Genomic DNA, 17,174 nt, shown 5'->3' on the forward strand with positions numbered 1-17,174 from the left:
ATGCTAAAATAACCAATAAGAATCCAGGCTTGGTCAAATGGTAAGGGTATTAGTGTGGATAGGTGCAACTTCAGGAATTAAATGACTAAAATAGCTGCTGCAAATTCATATTTAAGTAGGTCTTGCATGACATATTGTTCTGTGTGTTTCACTTTTTAAAAAACACGGTAAAGTCTGACTTTTAATCATAGATGCTCTATTAGCATATAGGTTTGCCTATATTGTTATCCTGCAAAAAAAAAAGATTTGAGTTGCTTCTTAATGATAGTTAAGCATCTTCTCGGTGTGCTAATATTTGAGAGCATTATAAACATTTATGCAGCAAAGGAGCTTCCCGTGCCAAAGGGGCTGACGCTCAGGCGGATCGAACCTTTCGATTGATACTGAAACAATTTGCATACTGATTCTCTTTCAGTGCGCACGGATCCATAACAACACCGGTCAGCTATTCAAATGCGCCTGCAATCGGGAAAGCGAGGGGAGAAGCTCCGGCACCCGGAGCAGGAAAAAAGGGCGCTTTTTCCGTGCAAGGGACGGACACTTTGCGACTGTTGAACGGAGACGCAGAGCTGCGGCTTTCAGGACCGTTTCCTACGCCGGGATTTGGGAGGCTGGCGGCTCCGGAGAGCCTCGGCTGGGAGGAGAAGGAAAGAGGATGAAGGACATGCGTGGACCGGGAGAAGCTAAAAACCCAACACAAATGCGCAAAAACGCGGAGCATATCCTCCGGTTTTTGAGCTGCTCATATATATGATGGAATTCAAAAGTTTATGTTAATTCACGTTGAAGCGCCGTGGCTGTGTCCGCTGCGGGGCGAGCTGGGAGGAGGATGCAGATGCAGATGCACCACAGCATGGGATGATGCTGCAGTAAAGTCGGAGACTATTGTGTGTGCGTGTCCGTGTTTGGAGGAGAGTTTTTTTTTTAACGCAGACCCTTCGACACTGGCACCCTGTTGAGAGGAGACCTGCAAAGAGGGCTGCTGTTCTGCTCTGCTCTGCTCTGACTCTCACCATCAGACTTGTTTCTCTGCAGCCTTGACGCATCTGCACATAAACTCAGCCTTCAGCACCTGCGCAACATTTAAACCTCAAATGTCAGCATGTTGTGAGTGTAGAATTCCTCTCACTTTGAGAGTGGGCTTCATTAAATTCAAATATGATCAAGGATCAACATTTCACCGAATATTGTGATTGCTGTGCCATGTTGATTAAGTTTTTTTTTTTACCTAAATAGAAGAAAATAATTCCTTATACAGCAGTTATGGCAAATAATTTGCTCTCTCTCTCACACACATACACAGGAAAATACACTGTAATTATAAAATGTGGCTGGTCGTTCTGTGTAATAAAAGTAACTCACCGTGCGTATTTTACATGAATCAGAGGTAAAGACAAAAGCTGCACCGGAAAGGGTGATTATGTCTGGGAACATGCTGTCATCTCGGAAGCCTGCCCCACCCTCTTGTTGCTGTCAGTCGAAAATACACACAAGTTAACCTCATCTGGCGCACTTACGAGTGTGTCACCCCCCAAAAAGTGCAACTTATGGGCAGAAGTTAATAGTAATGGTTCTGTTTTCATTATAACATAGAGATCTGTCAACTACACTTCCATCAGTTACTGTGATAGTTGTTGGATAGGTTCATAATGTTATATTTGTGGACACTTGCCAATTGGTAAGTGTCCACAAATAGGAAAAAAAGGAATAAAAAGCGGGGTAAAATAGTGACACAGAAAAAAAAACCTCTTGATTTTGATTTACCATTCAACTATTATCGACGTCCTCAAGAAGAGCCTGTTTGGGGAAGTCATTTGGACGTGAGCACGTTAGTGCGGCTGCTGGCTATCGCTGACACGGGTTTGTCGTCATAATTGGGGTCTCGCTAAAGTTACAGGGAGTAATTGGGCGGCATATGGACACCTTAATGTAAAGTGATGCCTTGTTAATTTCACGTGAGTGCGCGAATCATGAGCAAGTGACGCGGAATAACACAGAAAAGAGGCAGTTGATTTACCCCTGAGCAAGGCAGCAGGTCCGGCATCTGCTGCTCGGCCATGATGGCATTTTATTAATTAGGGGAAAATACATTCCTTAATTACTGGGATGAGATTTCGAGTCATTTGGTTATTGAAGCCTCGGAGTTTATTTTTTCAAACAGCGTCATGCTTGTTCTGGTATTTTATTTCAAAAGGGAAACTAACTTTGAGCTGTTTTTTTTTTAATGACAAGATTTAAAACGTTTATAAGAGAAAGGATTATTTGCGGTGAAATTCATCTCGGCTTGGACTGTATTTTTGATTTAATTTTGTATTCATGCTTTTCATTTTTATTTGTTTTTCAGCCGCAGACTAAAGTGAAATGCTTTCAAACAACATACGTGCAGAGTTTTCTAAGTAGCTTTATTAGATTTGTGTATTAGTTGTCGTGCTTTCTCCATTGAAAAAAAAATAAATGCAAACAAATGCTCATTTTCTAAATAAATTCACGACCCCACGACAAATTAAGATATTTAATACGCACCCAAAATAGCACAAATCAAGCACATATAAATAAACGGATATTTTTTTTAGGTTGGTTTGCTATAACAAATTGCGGGCCTTTGGCTGAGCCCCCTTCAGGAATTATAATTTTATTCAGTATTGATTGCGCGGTGCGGGGTGTTTTCAAGGCCTATACTTCAAATATGCTGTAAAGGGCAACCACCGCCGTTGCAATTCACATTTTTTAAAAAGAGGGAAAATATTTCAAGTCTTTTCAGACATTTTCGACTAACACATACTTGATTTTCCCTCAAACATTCTTTATTTTTGAAAGGACATGACGTCTAATCAAGTCTTATAAAGAAGCACCATATACCTATTGAAATTGTATTTTATTTAATGTTTTTAATGTTGAACTGATAAATTCAATTTTAAGTTAAAACGATGAGACGAGAGCAAAGAATTTTTTTTTCCTTTTTTTTTTTTTGCAAAAGGCTAATTCAGTTTTCTGCATGTGCGCTCGCATGTTAAATGCTGGTGCCCCATAAATGAACGCATAGGCCAAAGTCAAGTAGGCTCATTTATAAAAGTTTAGTTTCGCCAGATACCATTTAGCAAAAGCTTATTTCTTAAATAAGACTTAATTGTCATTTTGAGCATCTATGCAGCTTGTCATTTTGCAGAGCTGCTGAAATATTGATCTGCAGTCCTTTCAGAAAGACATTATATTGTTTCTGCTGCGCTGCTGTAAGCTTCACAGGACCGATGGCTCTAAATAACAGTCAGCGGGAAACATGTAAATAACTACCACTGGGCCTTTTGAACCCTTTCTCTGGCCTTACTTTGTGCTGGCAGACAAAACCCTCTCCCTTTTTTTTTTCTATATGAAGCATAAAATGAAGTTGTAAGCGCGTACATGTATGGACCCCTTTAGGTATAATTGTCCACTAATTGAAGTGAATTCTGCTGGAAACGTATCCTTTTTTAAAAAAGTGCTCCAAAACGAGTGCCCCTTGCATTCTGTGCAAAACAAATGTCACAGGCGCGTAAAGCCAGACCTATCACGCCACAATGACCACGGAGAGCCCAACACACGCAAACACACACACACACACACACACACACACACACACACACACACACACACACACACACACACACACACACACACACACACACGCTCAGCTCCAGCAGACGTGACAGGAGCCGATCGATTCCTATGAGAATGTGTAGATGAGGTTTGCTGCCAAGAGGCCAAAGCTTGGATGCAGGAGGTGAATACGGAAGACTCATTGTCGATGTACAGCAACAAAAAAAATACTGGGGGAGTGGGGGGGTCCAAAGAGCTACAAATTTGAGTTTAATTTACTGATACAAACTCAAGATGTCCTGTTCATTTACAGACTGATTTACTTATTGCCATTGTTATTATTTGAAAAAGAAAATGTACATTTTCTGTTTTGGAAGAAGGGAAAACCATGATGATATTAAGACGACCTAATTACTTCCTAATTATATTTTTCTTTTCCTATTGAGAGTTCTGTTTACCTGCCTCTGAACTCCATAATCCCCGCTGAAGTGCACGCTTGGACGGCCACACTTGACAGAATTAGTGTCCCTTTTGTCTCGACACACGTCACACACACGCCATTGACATTGACTTCACATCAGAGACAGTTTAACTTCTTCTCTTTTTTTTCTTTTCTTTTATTTAACTCGTTCAAGCGAGCGCCGGCTCTATTGTGGGGAGGGCCCTGACAGATGTGGGGGCCCCTCTAGCAGGTCCGAAAACAGGGAAAAGTCTGAAAGGTTAATCTGTCCCCCCGCAGATGTTGGCTTTGGGAGTCTTGAAGCGTCACCTTTGACATGTCCCTCATTCAGCGGGGGGTCCAGAAGGACAGTGACCGCTGCAAGCTGTCACCTCGGCCGGCCGAGGACGCCCTGCGCTGCAGCTCTGTTAGGATAAACGGCTGCTGACACGCAGGCTGCAGGGGCCGCTCTTATCAGGGCTGCGGGTTCCACACTCATGGGGACTCCGCTCATACAATGTGTCAGCATTTAAAACCTCCTTAACCGCTGCGTGCAGGGGTCTTGGGTTGAAAAGTTGTTTTCATGAGAGGATTTCACTCCAAACTGGAAGTTTCCCCTCAAGAAAACCAAAAAAAAAAATCCACATTTTACTTTAATTGAAAAAAACACAATGGCGTGTTGTTTGATCATCAAAGTGGATCAGGCGCAAAAAAATGCACTTTAGATGAAATAATTCTCAAACACAGCGGATCAAATGTGCTCTGTTTCCAAATGGCACACGCAAACACGCTCATACACACATGCTGGGCTTGGTTCGTTAAGCCTAATGGTTGAACAATGGACACATCTGCTCATCTTTTCTATCAAAAGAGAAGGTACGAGGGTGTCCTTCGTTTGGTTAAACCGCCACATATTTGGCACCAGGGTGGGGGTGGGGTGGAGCAGCTGAAGTGCGCCAGTAATGAAAGAATGGATCCATATGATGCATGTGAATATGACAGCTCTTATAAAGCTGCCAATTAAGTCCCAATGCTTTGCGACGATTCGTGGAGAGTCTGTTTCTACTTTTCTGAGTGGATTTGAGAATTTTCATTAGAATTTTTTTATTTTATTTTATTTTATATTTTTTTTTGGGGGGGGGGGGGGGGGGGGATTTTTGAACCCCATGACTAACAAGTTAAAAATCAACTCCAAATGAACCCGGAAGTTTACTTCATTTGCAGTTAATGATTTAAGGAGGACTGGAGGAATAGCTCGTAATAGCCTTAATTAATTTGATAATTTTCTGGTAGCAGTTGGGAACTGAACATTGACCGTTGTGTCCAGGTCCATTTCCACCGGTCGATTCTTTGAGCCGCGTGTTTACATTATTAACATTTGCAGTAAAGGCTTGTGGGGCTGCTAAATATGGCTTGTAACGGACAACGTTAAGCAAGTGGTTTGATACCTCCCTTCCTTAATAAGGCACTTGACGTCAGAGAAATGAGTGTGCGCTAGTGTGTTAGTGTGTGTGTTAGTGTGTGTGTGTGTTTGAGATAGAGAGAGAGGGAGAGAGAGAGGGAGGGAGAGAGAGAGGGAGAGAGAGAGAGTATGGGAGGAGATGGGTGTCCAGAGTGCGCATGTGCAGACAGTGTGATGTGTGCTGCGGTGGAACAGGGACAGGGCATACACAACTAGAGAGATGGCGCGGCACCCGACCGGAGCGCAAGGACAGCTGGTTGGCGGCGGGGGGGCTTGAATTATAGAGAGAATTTGATTTTTTTTTAAGAAAAAAAGAAAAACAAAAATATATTATATAAATATATATATTAAAAAAAGAGAAGAACTTCGAAAGGAGTGTTCACTCTGGGAACAAAGGTAGGAGAATTTATTAATTATAGGCGAATATCAGAACGCAAGAAGAGGCAATAGCAGAGGAGGCTATACTGCAGGAAGGAAGGAGGGAGAACAACAAAAGAAAACTGAACTTTCCTGGATGTGTGGACTTCTGGGCATCAGCTAACTGCAGTAGGTCAGATAGATGGTTTGTCCACAGAGCTGCGCGGATCATGAACGCACAGCTGTCGATGGAGAATATAGGCGACCTGCATGGAGTGAGCCATGAGTCCGTGGGCGGTCACGGAGAGCTGCTGAGTGGCCACAGTCCGCATACCCGTCCGAGCCATCGGGGTCTGAGCCACCGCGCCATGGGCATGGCGACCCTGCTGGACAGTGGAGACTATCACCCCAGCCATCCCGGACACTTGCATCCCGCCATCAGCATGTGCGACGCGCCCCCCGGCATGAGTGCCAGCACCACCTACACCACTCTCACCCCCCTGCAGCCCCTGCCCCCCATCTCCACCGTGTCCGACAAGTTTTCTCCCCATCACCACCACCACCACCATCCCCATCATCCTCACCCGCATTCCCACCAGAGGATCCCGGGGAATGTGAGCGGCAGCTTCACGCTGATGCGAGAGGACCGGAGTCTGGCGCCCATGAACAGTCTGTATCCCGCATATCATCACAAGGATCCGTGCATGGGCCAGAGCCTGTCCCCGCTGTCCGGCTCCGGGCTGGCCAGCATCCACACGTCCCAGGCCGGCATCCCTCCCTATGCTCATCCCGGGGCCGCCATGCCCGGGGAGAAGATGCTCACGCCCAGCGGGTTCGAGGCTCACCATCCGGCCATGCTCAGCAGACACGAGCAGCACATGAGCTCCTCCGCGGGCATGGTGCAGATCAACGGCCTGCACCACCACCCGCACGCCCACCTGGGCGCGCAGGGGCACGGACAGGGGCTGGGGAACGGCCGGGAGCAGGCCTCCGGGCCCGGGCAGCAGGGGGGCGGCGCTGGAGGAAATGGGGTTTCTGGGGGACAGATGGAGGAGGTGAATACCAAAGAGGTGGCGCAGAGGATCACCACGGAGCTGAAGCGCTACAGCATCCCTCAGGCCATCTTTGCCCAGCGGGTTTTGTGCAGGTCTCAGGGGACCCTGTCCGACTTGCTGAGGAACCCCAAGCCCTGGTCAAAGCTCAAGTCCGGCAGAGAGACCTTCCGCCGCATGTGGAAGTGGCTGCAGGAGCCTGAGTTCCAGCGCATGAGTGCGCTCAGGCTCGCAGGTGAGCGAAGCCTCGGTAAAGTCCCCCCCCTTTTTTTGTTCTTTCTTGCTTTTGAATGTGTTGCACATGCATGCAGGGGGAAAAAGATGCTTAGATTCAACTCAGAAGTTCACTGGACTCTGAATGTTACCTCTTGTGGAGTAGTAGTAGTAGTAGTGTTTATTTCGAATATGAATCATATAAAAAAAGAAAGAAATAAGACAATCGTCTTAACATGAGACATAACAAAGTACATATTCGAAACGGAGTGAGAAGAAGTAAAACTTATAAACTCTCACCCTCTCTCCTTAAATATGACTAGCTAACACATGCGAACATAACATTATGCCAACATAATAAAAAATAAAAAATAAAAAAACAAAAACAATCAAAACAAGACAATAAAAACATTGTAGCAACATAAGCTACTGACTAGTGTAAGAAAATAAGGATAAAAATAAATAAATAAAAAGTAAATGGCAGTTCGAGCCAGAGAGCCAAATTTGATCTCCAGCTTTGTAATAAAGAAAAAGAAAACACACCGAGGTCACGTTTAAAACGATGATCCCACTGGGCTGATTTTGCCACATAACAAAGAAAAGATTCATATCCGTCCACTCTGGAGAGATGTGGGCCATAGTTTTGGGTAATGTGATCCTTGGTTCCTTAAGACTCGTTTTAGAGATTTATGATTGCAAATAAAATGTTATTTGTTCTAAATAAACACAAGAAAAACACATTAATAAACGATTAAGCTGTAATTTTGCACAAAATGGGTCGGTCAGCATCCCTCTTTTTGTCCCTAGCACTAGTTGGGCTTGTGTGAAACGAGTGCTCATGTCATTTTACCTCAAAATATCGACCGTCTGCGTGTATACGTAAACCGATCCTTCCACCAAATTCGTTAGGAATGTGTTTATTTTGGAGTGGATGCAACTGATCAGCCCCTTTTTCGTGTCCCCTTCGTGTAAACACCAGCAGAGGAAAGTGTCTGCGCACGTGTTCCAGAGAGTGGGTGATAAACTAGATTTAAATGTCAAGTGAAGTTGGTGTCATGCATTATTTAGCAGGTGAAAAGTGCTTTGACCCTCGCTCTGAGAAAAGGGGCTTTCGTTTCTCAACAGAATAAAGTCAAATAGAAAAGAGGTGTTCGTCTTCAGCTCGTAAACTAACCTTGCCTTGACTGATGCCTCCTAATTGACTGATAGATTTCTGTATTAATTTGTCCCTGAAGTATGAAAGAGTCAATTAGGGGCGCAGACAGAAGCCCAAATATACGCGAGTGTTATTTTGTGTCTTTATTTTTACTTCTTTTTCTTTTTTTCAATTTTACATGCTGATTTTATTAATTGCTTTTTTGGCTTTTTTAAAAAGCGAGGCTGCAGTTGGTAGATGGAAAGTGCAGGCATTTGTTTATAAGTGTGTGTATGTGCGTGCACATCTTCACGTGGTTGTAATCTCGATTGATTATTTTTCAGTTTTGCCATCTGCTGTTGCTGCGTGTGTATAAGGCTTGAGAATGTGGCTTTATCACTGAATCACAAATTAGTTTTTTATGTATTTGTTTGAAGAGCTCCCTCTACTTTTGAAAGCAGATTGTATTTGTTCTTAATTTTGTTTTTTGAGTGATCAGGCGGTGATTACATCAAAAGTCAGCCCAGTAGTCTATTGATTTTTGGTGATGGTTTAAATGTTTTTCAGAGGAAGAGATATTAATACTGGCTCTATGGGGAAAATAAATCAGTAGGTCAGATGTGGTCATCCAGGTTTGTTTGTTTGTTCATTTTTGCTCACGTATGCATCATATATATGATCATATATATGATCATCATATTTTAATCACGTATTTAAATATATAAATAGATACATATACAAATATTTTTTTTCCAGTTCAAATAAAAAAAATCTAAATCTATAAATAATAGGGGAAAAAATATCAAAAGCGCAGGTAAAATCAGAACTAATTTTGGCATAATAGACTGAGCACCATTTTATCGATCGGTCGGTTCCAGGGTGAAAAAAAGATAGGCTATGTGATTGTGTGCTGAAGTGATATACTTATTGATTTTATCCTTCTGAAATTAATAAATGAATCTCTGGCCTTGAATAGAATATAATAGAATAAAATAGAATACAATTGGCACATCCAACCCAAATGAATTCAGAAAAATGCATCGATAGAGAATCTAAATCAGTTTTATTCATATCTACATTGTTTAAATCTCGATTCTATTTTCTGTTTCTTGTTGATTGATTTAGTTATTTTCTACAATGGAATAACTGCGGTGTAGTTAATTATGATTCTCAACATAATACGTGCAAGGCTGGGTTTCTGTTGGAATATCTGCAGCATTTTGGCACCGTTTTATTTGATGAAACGCAGGACTGTCGTCACATCATGTCAGTAGGCCCAGTCAGTGTGAGCTATTTGTTTGAGTGTGGAGTTATCTGTGTATTTGTAATGATTAGCCGGGAGCAGCAGCGGTGTGTGTGTGTCTGTGTGTGTGTGATTAGCCAGATAATGAGGCCGTTGTTCTGTCCCCTGGTCCTGGGAAAAGCGGCCACTCCGGCCGGGCCTGTGGAGCCGGGCTGAGCGGCTCTGTGGCGGCTCCTGCTGCTGTCTAAGTGGCCTTCACTCCGGCTGATTTATAGCAGCCCTTAACACGAGGAGCTCCGGCTTCCTGTTAATATTTACCAGCGCTGGAGACACCGGGCTGCTCATACACACAATTGTACTTCAGTTTATGATCATGCCAGTATAGGCCGCTGCACTGTATACTAGCACATGCCAAAAATGAAGTCATGTGTTCAAATATTTACTTTTATTTAATATTTTTATTAATGTTTCTATTATCACTGTACTCAATTATCTTCTAGAGCGCTGCAAATATAATGAGAGCATTCTGATACCAACTCTCCTCATACAAGTACACCAATCAACCCCTCTGCAAGTATTATATATACAACTGGAAGTCCATCATATCTCATATCACCCTAAAGAATCAAAATCTCACAATCGTTTGTGTTTTTTCATCTCTTTGTTAGAAGCAATATAATAAAACCCCTTTATCCAGTCCTTGTGATTCTCACAATAAATCAGTGGCGGCTTAATACTTGTTTCTGTGGTTAGAAAATGGCACTTATTCATTTTCCAGTGGGTCTATATCGGGCCTGACTCTAACAGCCCGCGTCTGCCCCCTCCTGGTCTGGGCTCAGCTCTCTGGTGAAACTCCACTTGGATAGCTGTATTAGGCTGTGGATGGAAAAATCATAAAAGGAAAGAACAATGAGGTGGAGTGAAGGGAGGTTTGACTTGATGTTGGGTTATTCCCGCGGCTGTCTGTCTATCAGATGTTTGATAGGCTTTGAAGCAGGCTCTGTTTATTTCTGTACGTGATCCGAGCTGGTTGGTTTCAGCACCGCGGACAGCGCTCATTGTCTCGGCCTGTCTGGGGGTTTTAATGGGGAAAGGCCGCCGTGTACTGTAGGGAAAGAACACGGTGAAATGAGAAAGTGCTATTCATCCTGGTGATTTGCCCTATCACTCATAGCACAGCTTCCAATCTGCATGCTGTGGCCTGATTCTGCTGGGTTAAATGTCACAGAACAGAGTCGGAGACACAAGGATCAGCTTGTCAGCGAGCAGGAATCTATAAATAGACTAATTGTGGCTGCACTTTCACTACCGAATCCACCACTACAGTACACAATGCATCAAAACAACAAAAAAACAAAAAGTTTTGTATATTTTAATCCAGCCCTTTGAATTTCTTTTTATTGAATCCAATCACCGAATCACTTAAATCACCCAATTTAAGCCTATAATCAATGGGTCAATGTATTTATCAATCTAGGTTTTGAATGTGAATTCACTGACAATTATTTTTCAAAACCACCAAATCATAAAGAAATAATAATAATAATTTATAATAATAATTTCCATTTATATAGCGCTTTTCACCTGAAACGACAGATCTCAGAGCGCTTTACAAAGAAGACTATAAACAAGACTAAGAAACTAAGACAAAACCTAGCTACTTAGTAAGATAAAAAGTTGTGGGCAGCAAAAAGATAAAAAAATAAATTAAAAAAAATATTTGAATAAAAGGGGGTCAAGGGAAGAGTTCAGGGGAAAGCCTGCTTGTAAAAAAAGTGTTTTAAAGAAAATCCTGACATTACAGTACTTTCATGGCATGCTACAAAATGTCAAATGTAGTTCTTGACTTTTGTTTAAGGACATGATGACTTGTCTCTTTAAATTATTATGCTTTCGAGATGCAATTGGTAAATTGCCCTTGAAATGAAACAGAAATATCTGTTTTAGTTGTTAAGTTCTATCAATTTTTTGAATGCAGTCAGCTGATATTGACTGTAACTAATAAACTAGAAGTAAAATCTGCAGAAATTGCATCTGATCTTCTCATAAAATTATTGCTTTTCCATTTTCTGCCTTTTTTTTGTAAACGTCTTCTTTGTCTTTCTTCTGAATTTCCTGCAGCGTGCAAGCGGAAGGAGCAGGACCACGGCAGAAACGAGCGGGGCAACGCCACCAAGAAGCCCCGGCTGGTGTTCACAGATGTGCAGCGGCGGACGCTCCACGCCATCTTTAAGGAGAACAAGCGTCCGTCCAAAGAGCTGCAGCTCACCATCGCCCAGCAGCTGGGCCTGGAGCTGGCCACAGTCAGCAACTTCTTTATGAACGCGCGTCGCCGGAGCCTGGATAAGTGGGTGGACGACGGCTCTGGTCATTCAGTCAACTCTGGCCCTAATGCCTGCACCAAAGCCTGAAGTCGGACTGGTTTGACCAACTCATGGACTCACTCAACCTCGGTGGAAAAGCTTTAAAACTTAAAAGAAACAAAGAAAACTTAAAGAGACCTTGAAGCAACGTTTTGCCCTTAAATCTGTACTATATTGATATTTATAGTATCCAAAGATGAAAAAACAAACCAAAGACTTCTTGTTTGACTTGCTTTAAAATGTTTGTTTCAGCAACACATTTATGTGTAACATACTGCAAAAGACTATAGTTTCACTCCCCCTCACACATGCACACACATACATACACACACACACACACACACTGGTCTTTAGCTTTACTGCACCCCTCACCTCCCCACTCTGCATCAATCTTTCACTGGCCATCCTTATCTTCAATCGTATTGGTTGGTTTTAATGATGGGTCCTAAATGGAGGTTTAATCAGCCTATTGGGAGTCCAATCTGCAGCTGTCCACAGCCTTGAAAAACAAGGACGAATGTGGAGTTCTGGTGGGATGGCCAATCACCTTTTAGAGAAAAACAAATCCTGCAGGAGCTACCAGAATGTTTTGCAACCTTGTTTGGATAGGTGGCATGGACTGTCTGACCGTATGCCTGTCTGTGTGTCTATCAGTCTGTCTGTGCAGTTGTCTATCTTTCTGTCAAGCTTTCCAGACAGATGGGGAAATGATCATAAAGTAAACTGCTAACCCAAAACCAAAAGCCCAACCCCTAAGCCAAATAAGACAAAAAAAAAGACTTAACCCACATGGTAGTGCTTTCTTCCAACATGCTGAGGCATTGTGTGATATGAAATAAGAGAAACAATGCCTTCTATACCTCTCTATAGCAACAATGCTAGTTTTAATTTGACCAAAGAGTATATTTTGCTGTCAATAATCTTACTTTTCCCTTTTTCCCTGCTTTTCCTATTCCAAAGAGAACATTATTACTCATGGCCACTACATCATTTTTTTTTCATCATGCTTAAATTTGAGCACCTCGATTGAAGAAATATTATATAACCTGAACCTGATTATGAGTTATTGATACTTGCCTTATAGTTGCCTTCTTAAATCAAACAGAATATTCCAGTTTTAACTTCACAATCAGTCAGAATGTTACTGTGAATGTTCGATGTGAAGATAGATCAATACAGACACATCATAACCTGTCAAATATGCTAAAGGAAGTGCTTACAGGTTTGGCTTTATCTTATTTTCAAATGCCAGTCGGTGGCAAACCAAATACGTACAAATACGCAGTGTTTTTTCTTCACAAAAGTGAAAACAGGAGGCACTCGCTCTATGTGTGATGTTGACACTGAGAGAGGGTTTCTTTTCAAACTGCATTACCACTTTGATAATAAGAACGGAGTGTCACTCCATCCTCCCTGTACGCTTCATATGTATTTGATTTTATCTCCTCATCAAAGATGTAGGGCAGAGGAGATGATATCAATGATCAAATCACTTTCAGGCGCTTACACAGCAATGTCAGCTCGTCACCTGAATACAAAAGCGTGCCCCCCCCTCCTTCCCCGAGCTTGCTGCCGACACCCCCCGCCCTCCTCTCCTCCTTCCCCGCCTCTGCCTCTCCCAGTAAGCCATGCATTTCAGCACTAGGAGGAAAGCACTACACAGGGCTGGCCCAGGGCGGCACTGCATTAGATATATTAAGCTGCCCCCCCCGCCCACCGTCGTCCTCCTTTTGGCCAGGGTTAGCAGCTTTTCATTCATCACAAACAAGCGCTGAAGGAGAGACCAAAGGAAGCTGCTTCTTCATCTCTGAGTGAAAAAGAAAACAACCAAAAATATGACAAGAAACAAACAAAAAATGTGTAAAAGACCTGCTGATTTTGTGCTGGTTTTATAGTGTGAACCAAAGATGCTACCTCACTCAAGTTCCATACGTGATTTCTATCACTTTGATGATACCAAAGATAACCAAAGATTTTTTCTCATTGCACGGTCTCTGAGTGGTGTTAAAAAGATGTATGTGTGCTCCTCTATCTTTCCTCCCCCTCTATCTTTTCCTCCCCTTCTTTCCCCCCCCTCCCAAAAAAAGAAAAACCTGGAATCAACCCGTGCACCCCTGCTATGCGTGCTCTTGCTTCATCTGTGCTCTTGATTACGGCTCCATAGATAGTCCTGCTGATGTAGCTATAGGCAGATGTGCTGATCCGGCCATAGATACACACAAGCAGCCGTGCAGGTGCCCGAGGGGAACACAGTCATACCAATTCATTCATTCCCTACCACTGTGTTTTCAAAAAGACAGTCAAAATGTAATATCTGATATTGTGATGAGCCTACAAATATATGAAATAAAATTTCTATTTTGATTCATGAATGGTTAAAAAAAAAAATCTATGAGAACTAGGTGTAGTTTCCCCCGTCATAGTTTTATTTATTTATTTATTATAGCTTTTGCTCCACTTGGCCCTGCCTCTGCGTGTGTATTTATAGGTTGCTTATACAGATCCAACAAAGGTCAGACATCCCCACATAACAACAGGCAGACAGCCTGACATAGCCATGGGCAGAAATGTTGACTCAACTATAGGCAGACATGTTCCTGAAAGTAGACGTGTTGCAATCTTTCTAAAACTCCCAGGACGAGTGCCTTGCTTGAACCAAAGTGTTAAACCGCTGTTGACCTCTCACCTTTGACTCTGTGAATACCTCAGCCTGTAGAAGGGCCACAACTGAAGAAAACAAGGAAAAAAGGTTGTTGTTGGGTTTTAGTTTTTTTTTTGTTTTTAGTTTTTTTCCTAAAAAAAAAAAGAAAAAAAAACACACACCGTGGTGCTTTTGCCAGTGCAACCATGCAATGAAAACATACCAAAGGATTTTTACGTTGGCCACTTCTACAGATAAAAACCAAAGGTCTTTTTTTCTTCTCCTCCTCCCCTCTGCTCCCCTTTATCCCTCTTTCCCTGTACCGTCCTCGTCTCTCTGCTGTGTGTGGGAAGGTCCAGCACTCTGGCCGTGCATGTCTTTACCAATGTCTCTGAATACCTCATAGTAATAATTCCTTTTGAGTTCTGCATTGAGACGTCTTTCAGAAAGTAAGGCAGAACTCCAGCTGTGTGGTAACTGTTATTGTCACTTCAAAAAAAAAAAAAAGAAATTGTCTAATTTTTCTATTTTGAAGTTGTATTTTTTTTTTCTTACTTTATTTTCTTGGCAGAAGTGCTCTGTTTCATGTCACGGCGGACACGTTTCAGGGTTGATGTATGAAACTTTAGCGATGGAGGAGCGTATTTTTCATCATACGTTGGGTTACAACTATATTGTAATGGTAGACTATTACTTTTACAGGGTAAAACCAACTGCTGTGATATTGTGTTCATATTTTTCCCTTTTACCTACTTGTGAGTTGTGATTTTTAATTTAACTGCATTTTTGTATTGGTTAACTACTTTAATTTATGCATTTGTAGAAAATCTAGATTTGTACATACTAGGTTTTTGGAGAAAAAAGACAGTTTATGTTACAGCCTTATTCTCACTCTTAGATCTAACAAAGGAGGGTAGTTTTAATTATTCTTCAGCTAAGTCCTAGTTGGCATCTCAGTGTGTGTTTTGAACACTGCCAGTAACCCAGACAGTTGATTTGCTGAAGCTGACAAAGTTAAATGGGAGATACTTTGTCGAGAAGCTGGCAAAAAGCAGTGTGTATGTGTATTTTTCCTATTCTTTTGACTTTTTGAACACAATTATTTTATGAGTATTACTGCACATCCAAAGATTTTTAAAACAAACCAAAAATTGGAAAAAAAAAATATGTATAATGTTAAAAAGCACTGGCATTTGTGAGGTAGACTTGTTGTTGTTTTTATTTGTCATTCTCACGGGTACAGGATGTAGAAGGCGTAAAGGCTGTGTAGGCAAGCTGACTCTACCATGTGGGGAATCTCCTGTTCAATGTACAATCCCAAGCATTTAAAAAACAAGGGCTGCAAGTCCTGTTCACTTTGCTGTCTCATGCACAGAGTGAGGTGGAGTGTGGGCTGGGCAGCAGGTCTGCCAGGGGGGCGTGCCACGGAGAGCTGGGTCTGTTTTTACTGCCGTGGCACTGCCGCCTCGCTCCACCTAGTATCTGTAGTTTTGATGCGTACTCGTGTAATGACTATAAGCAAAGTCTAATAAAACTGCTAAGAACCAAGGAATCCATGTGTGAGTGTATAATGGGGACGAACACTTGGATGGCTCATTTTCTTTTTCTGTCCTCCATCGTGAGTCAGATTTCGAGCACTGCTGAGCTACTTTGTGTGTCTGCTTATTTGCATGCATGTCTCCAATGCATTTTTGTCCACTGTCAGTTGTTATTTTGTTGTTTTTAGTTCCTTTGCTGGTTAGTGTTAAGCTGTGTAAGCATGTGTGAGGTCGACTGGTTACAAATCAGAGCAGCTGGTTTCTCGTCATGCTCAGACAGCACAGATTCTCCGAGGACTGAGCGTCCAAAGTACCAAAGTGTCCATGAGGGGTTAAATCGTGGGGTCATTATAAAAGGAGAATTTTTAATTTCTTCAGTTTAGTGTATGTGCTTTCATTTTCAATATAGGGACATGTACTAATGAAGAAAAATAGTTTGATGCAATGTGGACCTATTTTTTGTTGCTCTTTTTTTGTCTTATTTGTTATTTATTTTTTGTCCTAAAGGAGTTCCCATATGATGGGTAGCTTGGCTACAAGTCTCATAACAATACTGCGGCGCCTAAGACAATCATCTGGATCTCTTACGCTGGGGAACTAGTTTCTCACCCACAGAGGGGTATCCTCCAGCTATTCATATACAAAGATGCTTGAAGGGTTTTGATAAACAGGCATATTTGTTGTCATATACATATTGGAAAAGATTACGGTAGAAGTTTAATTTTGCACTTGCATTTCCAAATGAAATCTCATTGCTCTTGTCAACCTTGTTATCTTTTCTTTTCAAATTCCTTCACAAACACACGATGGCTTTTACGTTTTCGGGTCTTTTGATGCGTGCGGGTGTATGATGCGTGTTTGTGTGCCTGTGCTTACGTGTGCACGTGTGCCAGAGAGCCAACGCTGTCGGTGTTACTCTCAGATGTACAACTCCATGGTTCAGGACTTGATTTTGTCATTGCTGTTACCCAGGCTTTACTACCGCTTTCTCAGTGCTGTGCAATATCATCTGTTGTGATTGCTAAGCAAATGTTTAAAAAAAAAGAGAAAAAAAAAGAAAAAAGAAAGAAAATTGAGAAGCAAGTGATGATGTCATCCAGCTTTTTCTTCTTTTTTTTCAGTGTTCAAATGTTTCAACATTTCTGTAGTCACAAAAAG

General features: G+C 42.0%; 1 protein-coding gene across 2 annotated transcripts; it reads left to right on the forward strand.

The window, feature by feature from the left end:
- Nucleotides 1-5,701: 5,701 nt before the first annotated feature.
- On the forward strand, nt 5,702-12,587 carry onecut1 (one cut homeobox 1). Of its 2 annotated transcripts, none has more exons than XM_061746329.1 (2): nt 5,702-7,133; nt 11,596-12,587. In XM_061746329.1, the coding sequence occupies exons 1-2, from the start codon at nt 6,062-6,064 to the stop codon at nt 11,883-11,885; spliced, it is 1,362 nt and encodes a 453-aa protein (XP_061602313.1). In that variant the 5' UTR covers nt 5,702-6,061; the 3' UTR covers nt 11,886-12,587. The 2 variants fall into 2 exon arrangements, with proteins under 2 accessions (XP_061602313.1, XP_061602323.1); XM_061746339.1 differs by having other exon boundaries at nt 5,702-7,118.
- Nucleotides 12,588-17,174: the final 4,587 nt, after the last annotated feature.

The sequence above is a fragment of the Cololabis saira genome, chromosome 2, assembly GCF_033807715.1.
Source record: "Cololabis saira isolate AMF1-May2022 chromosome 2, fColSai1.1, whole genome shotgun sequence".
Classification (NCBI taxonomy): Eukaryota; Metazoa; Chordata; class Actinopteri; order Beloniformes; family Belonidae; genus Cololabis; species Cololabis saira.

Bases quoted from the DNA above. Each gene is read 5' to 3' on its own strand.
- onecut1 (XM_061746329.1), top strand. From the start codon at position 6,062: ATGAACGCACAGCTGTCGATGGAGAATATAGGCGACCTGCATGGAGTG. The intron at 7,134-11,595 runs GTAAAGTCCCCC...AATTTCCTGCAG, and splicing joins CGCAGGTGAGCGAAGCCTCG to CGTGCAAGCGGAAGGAGCAG.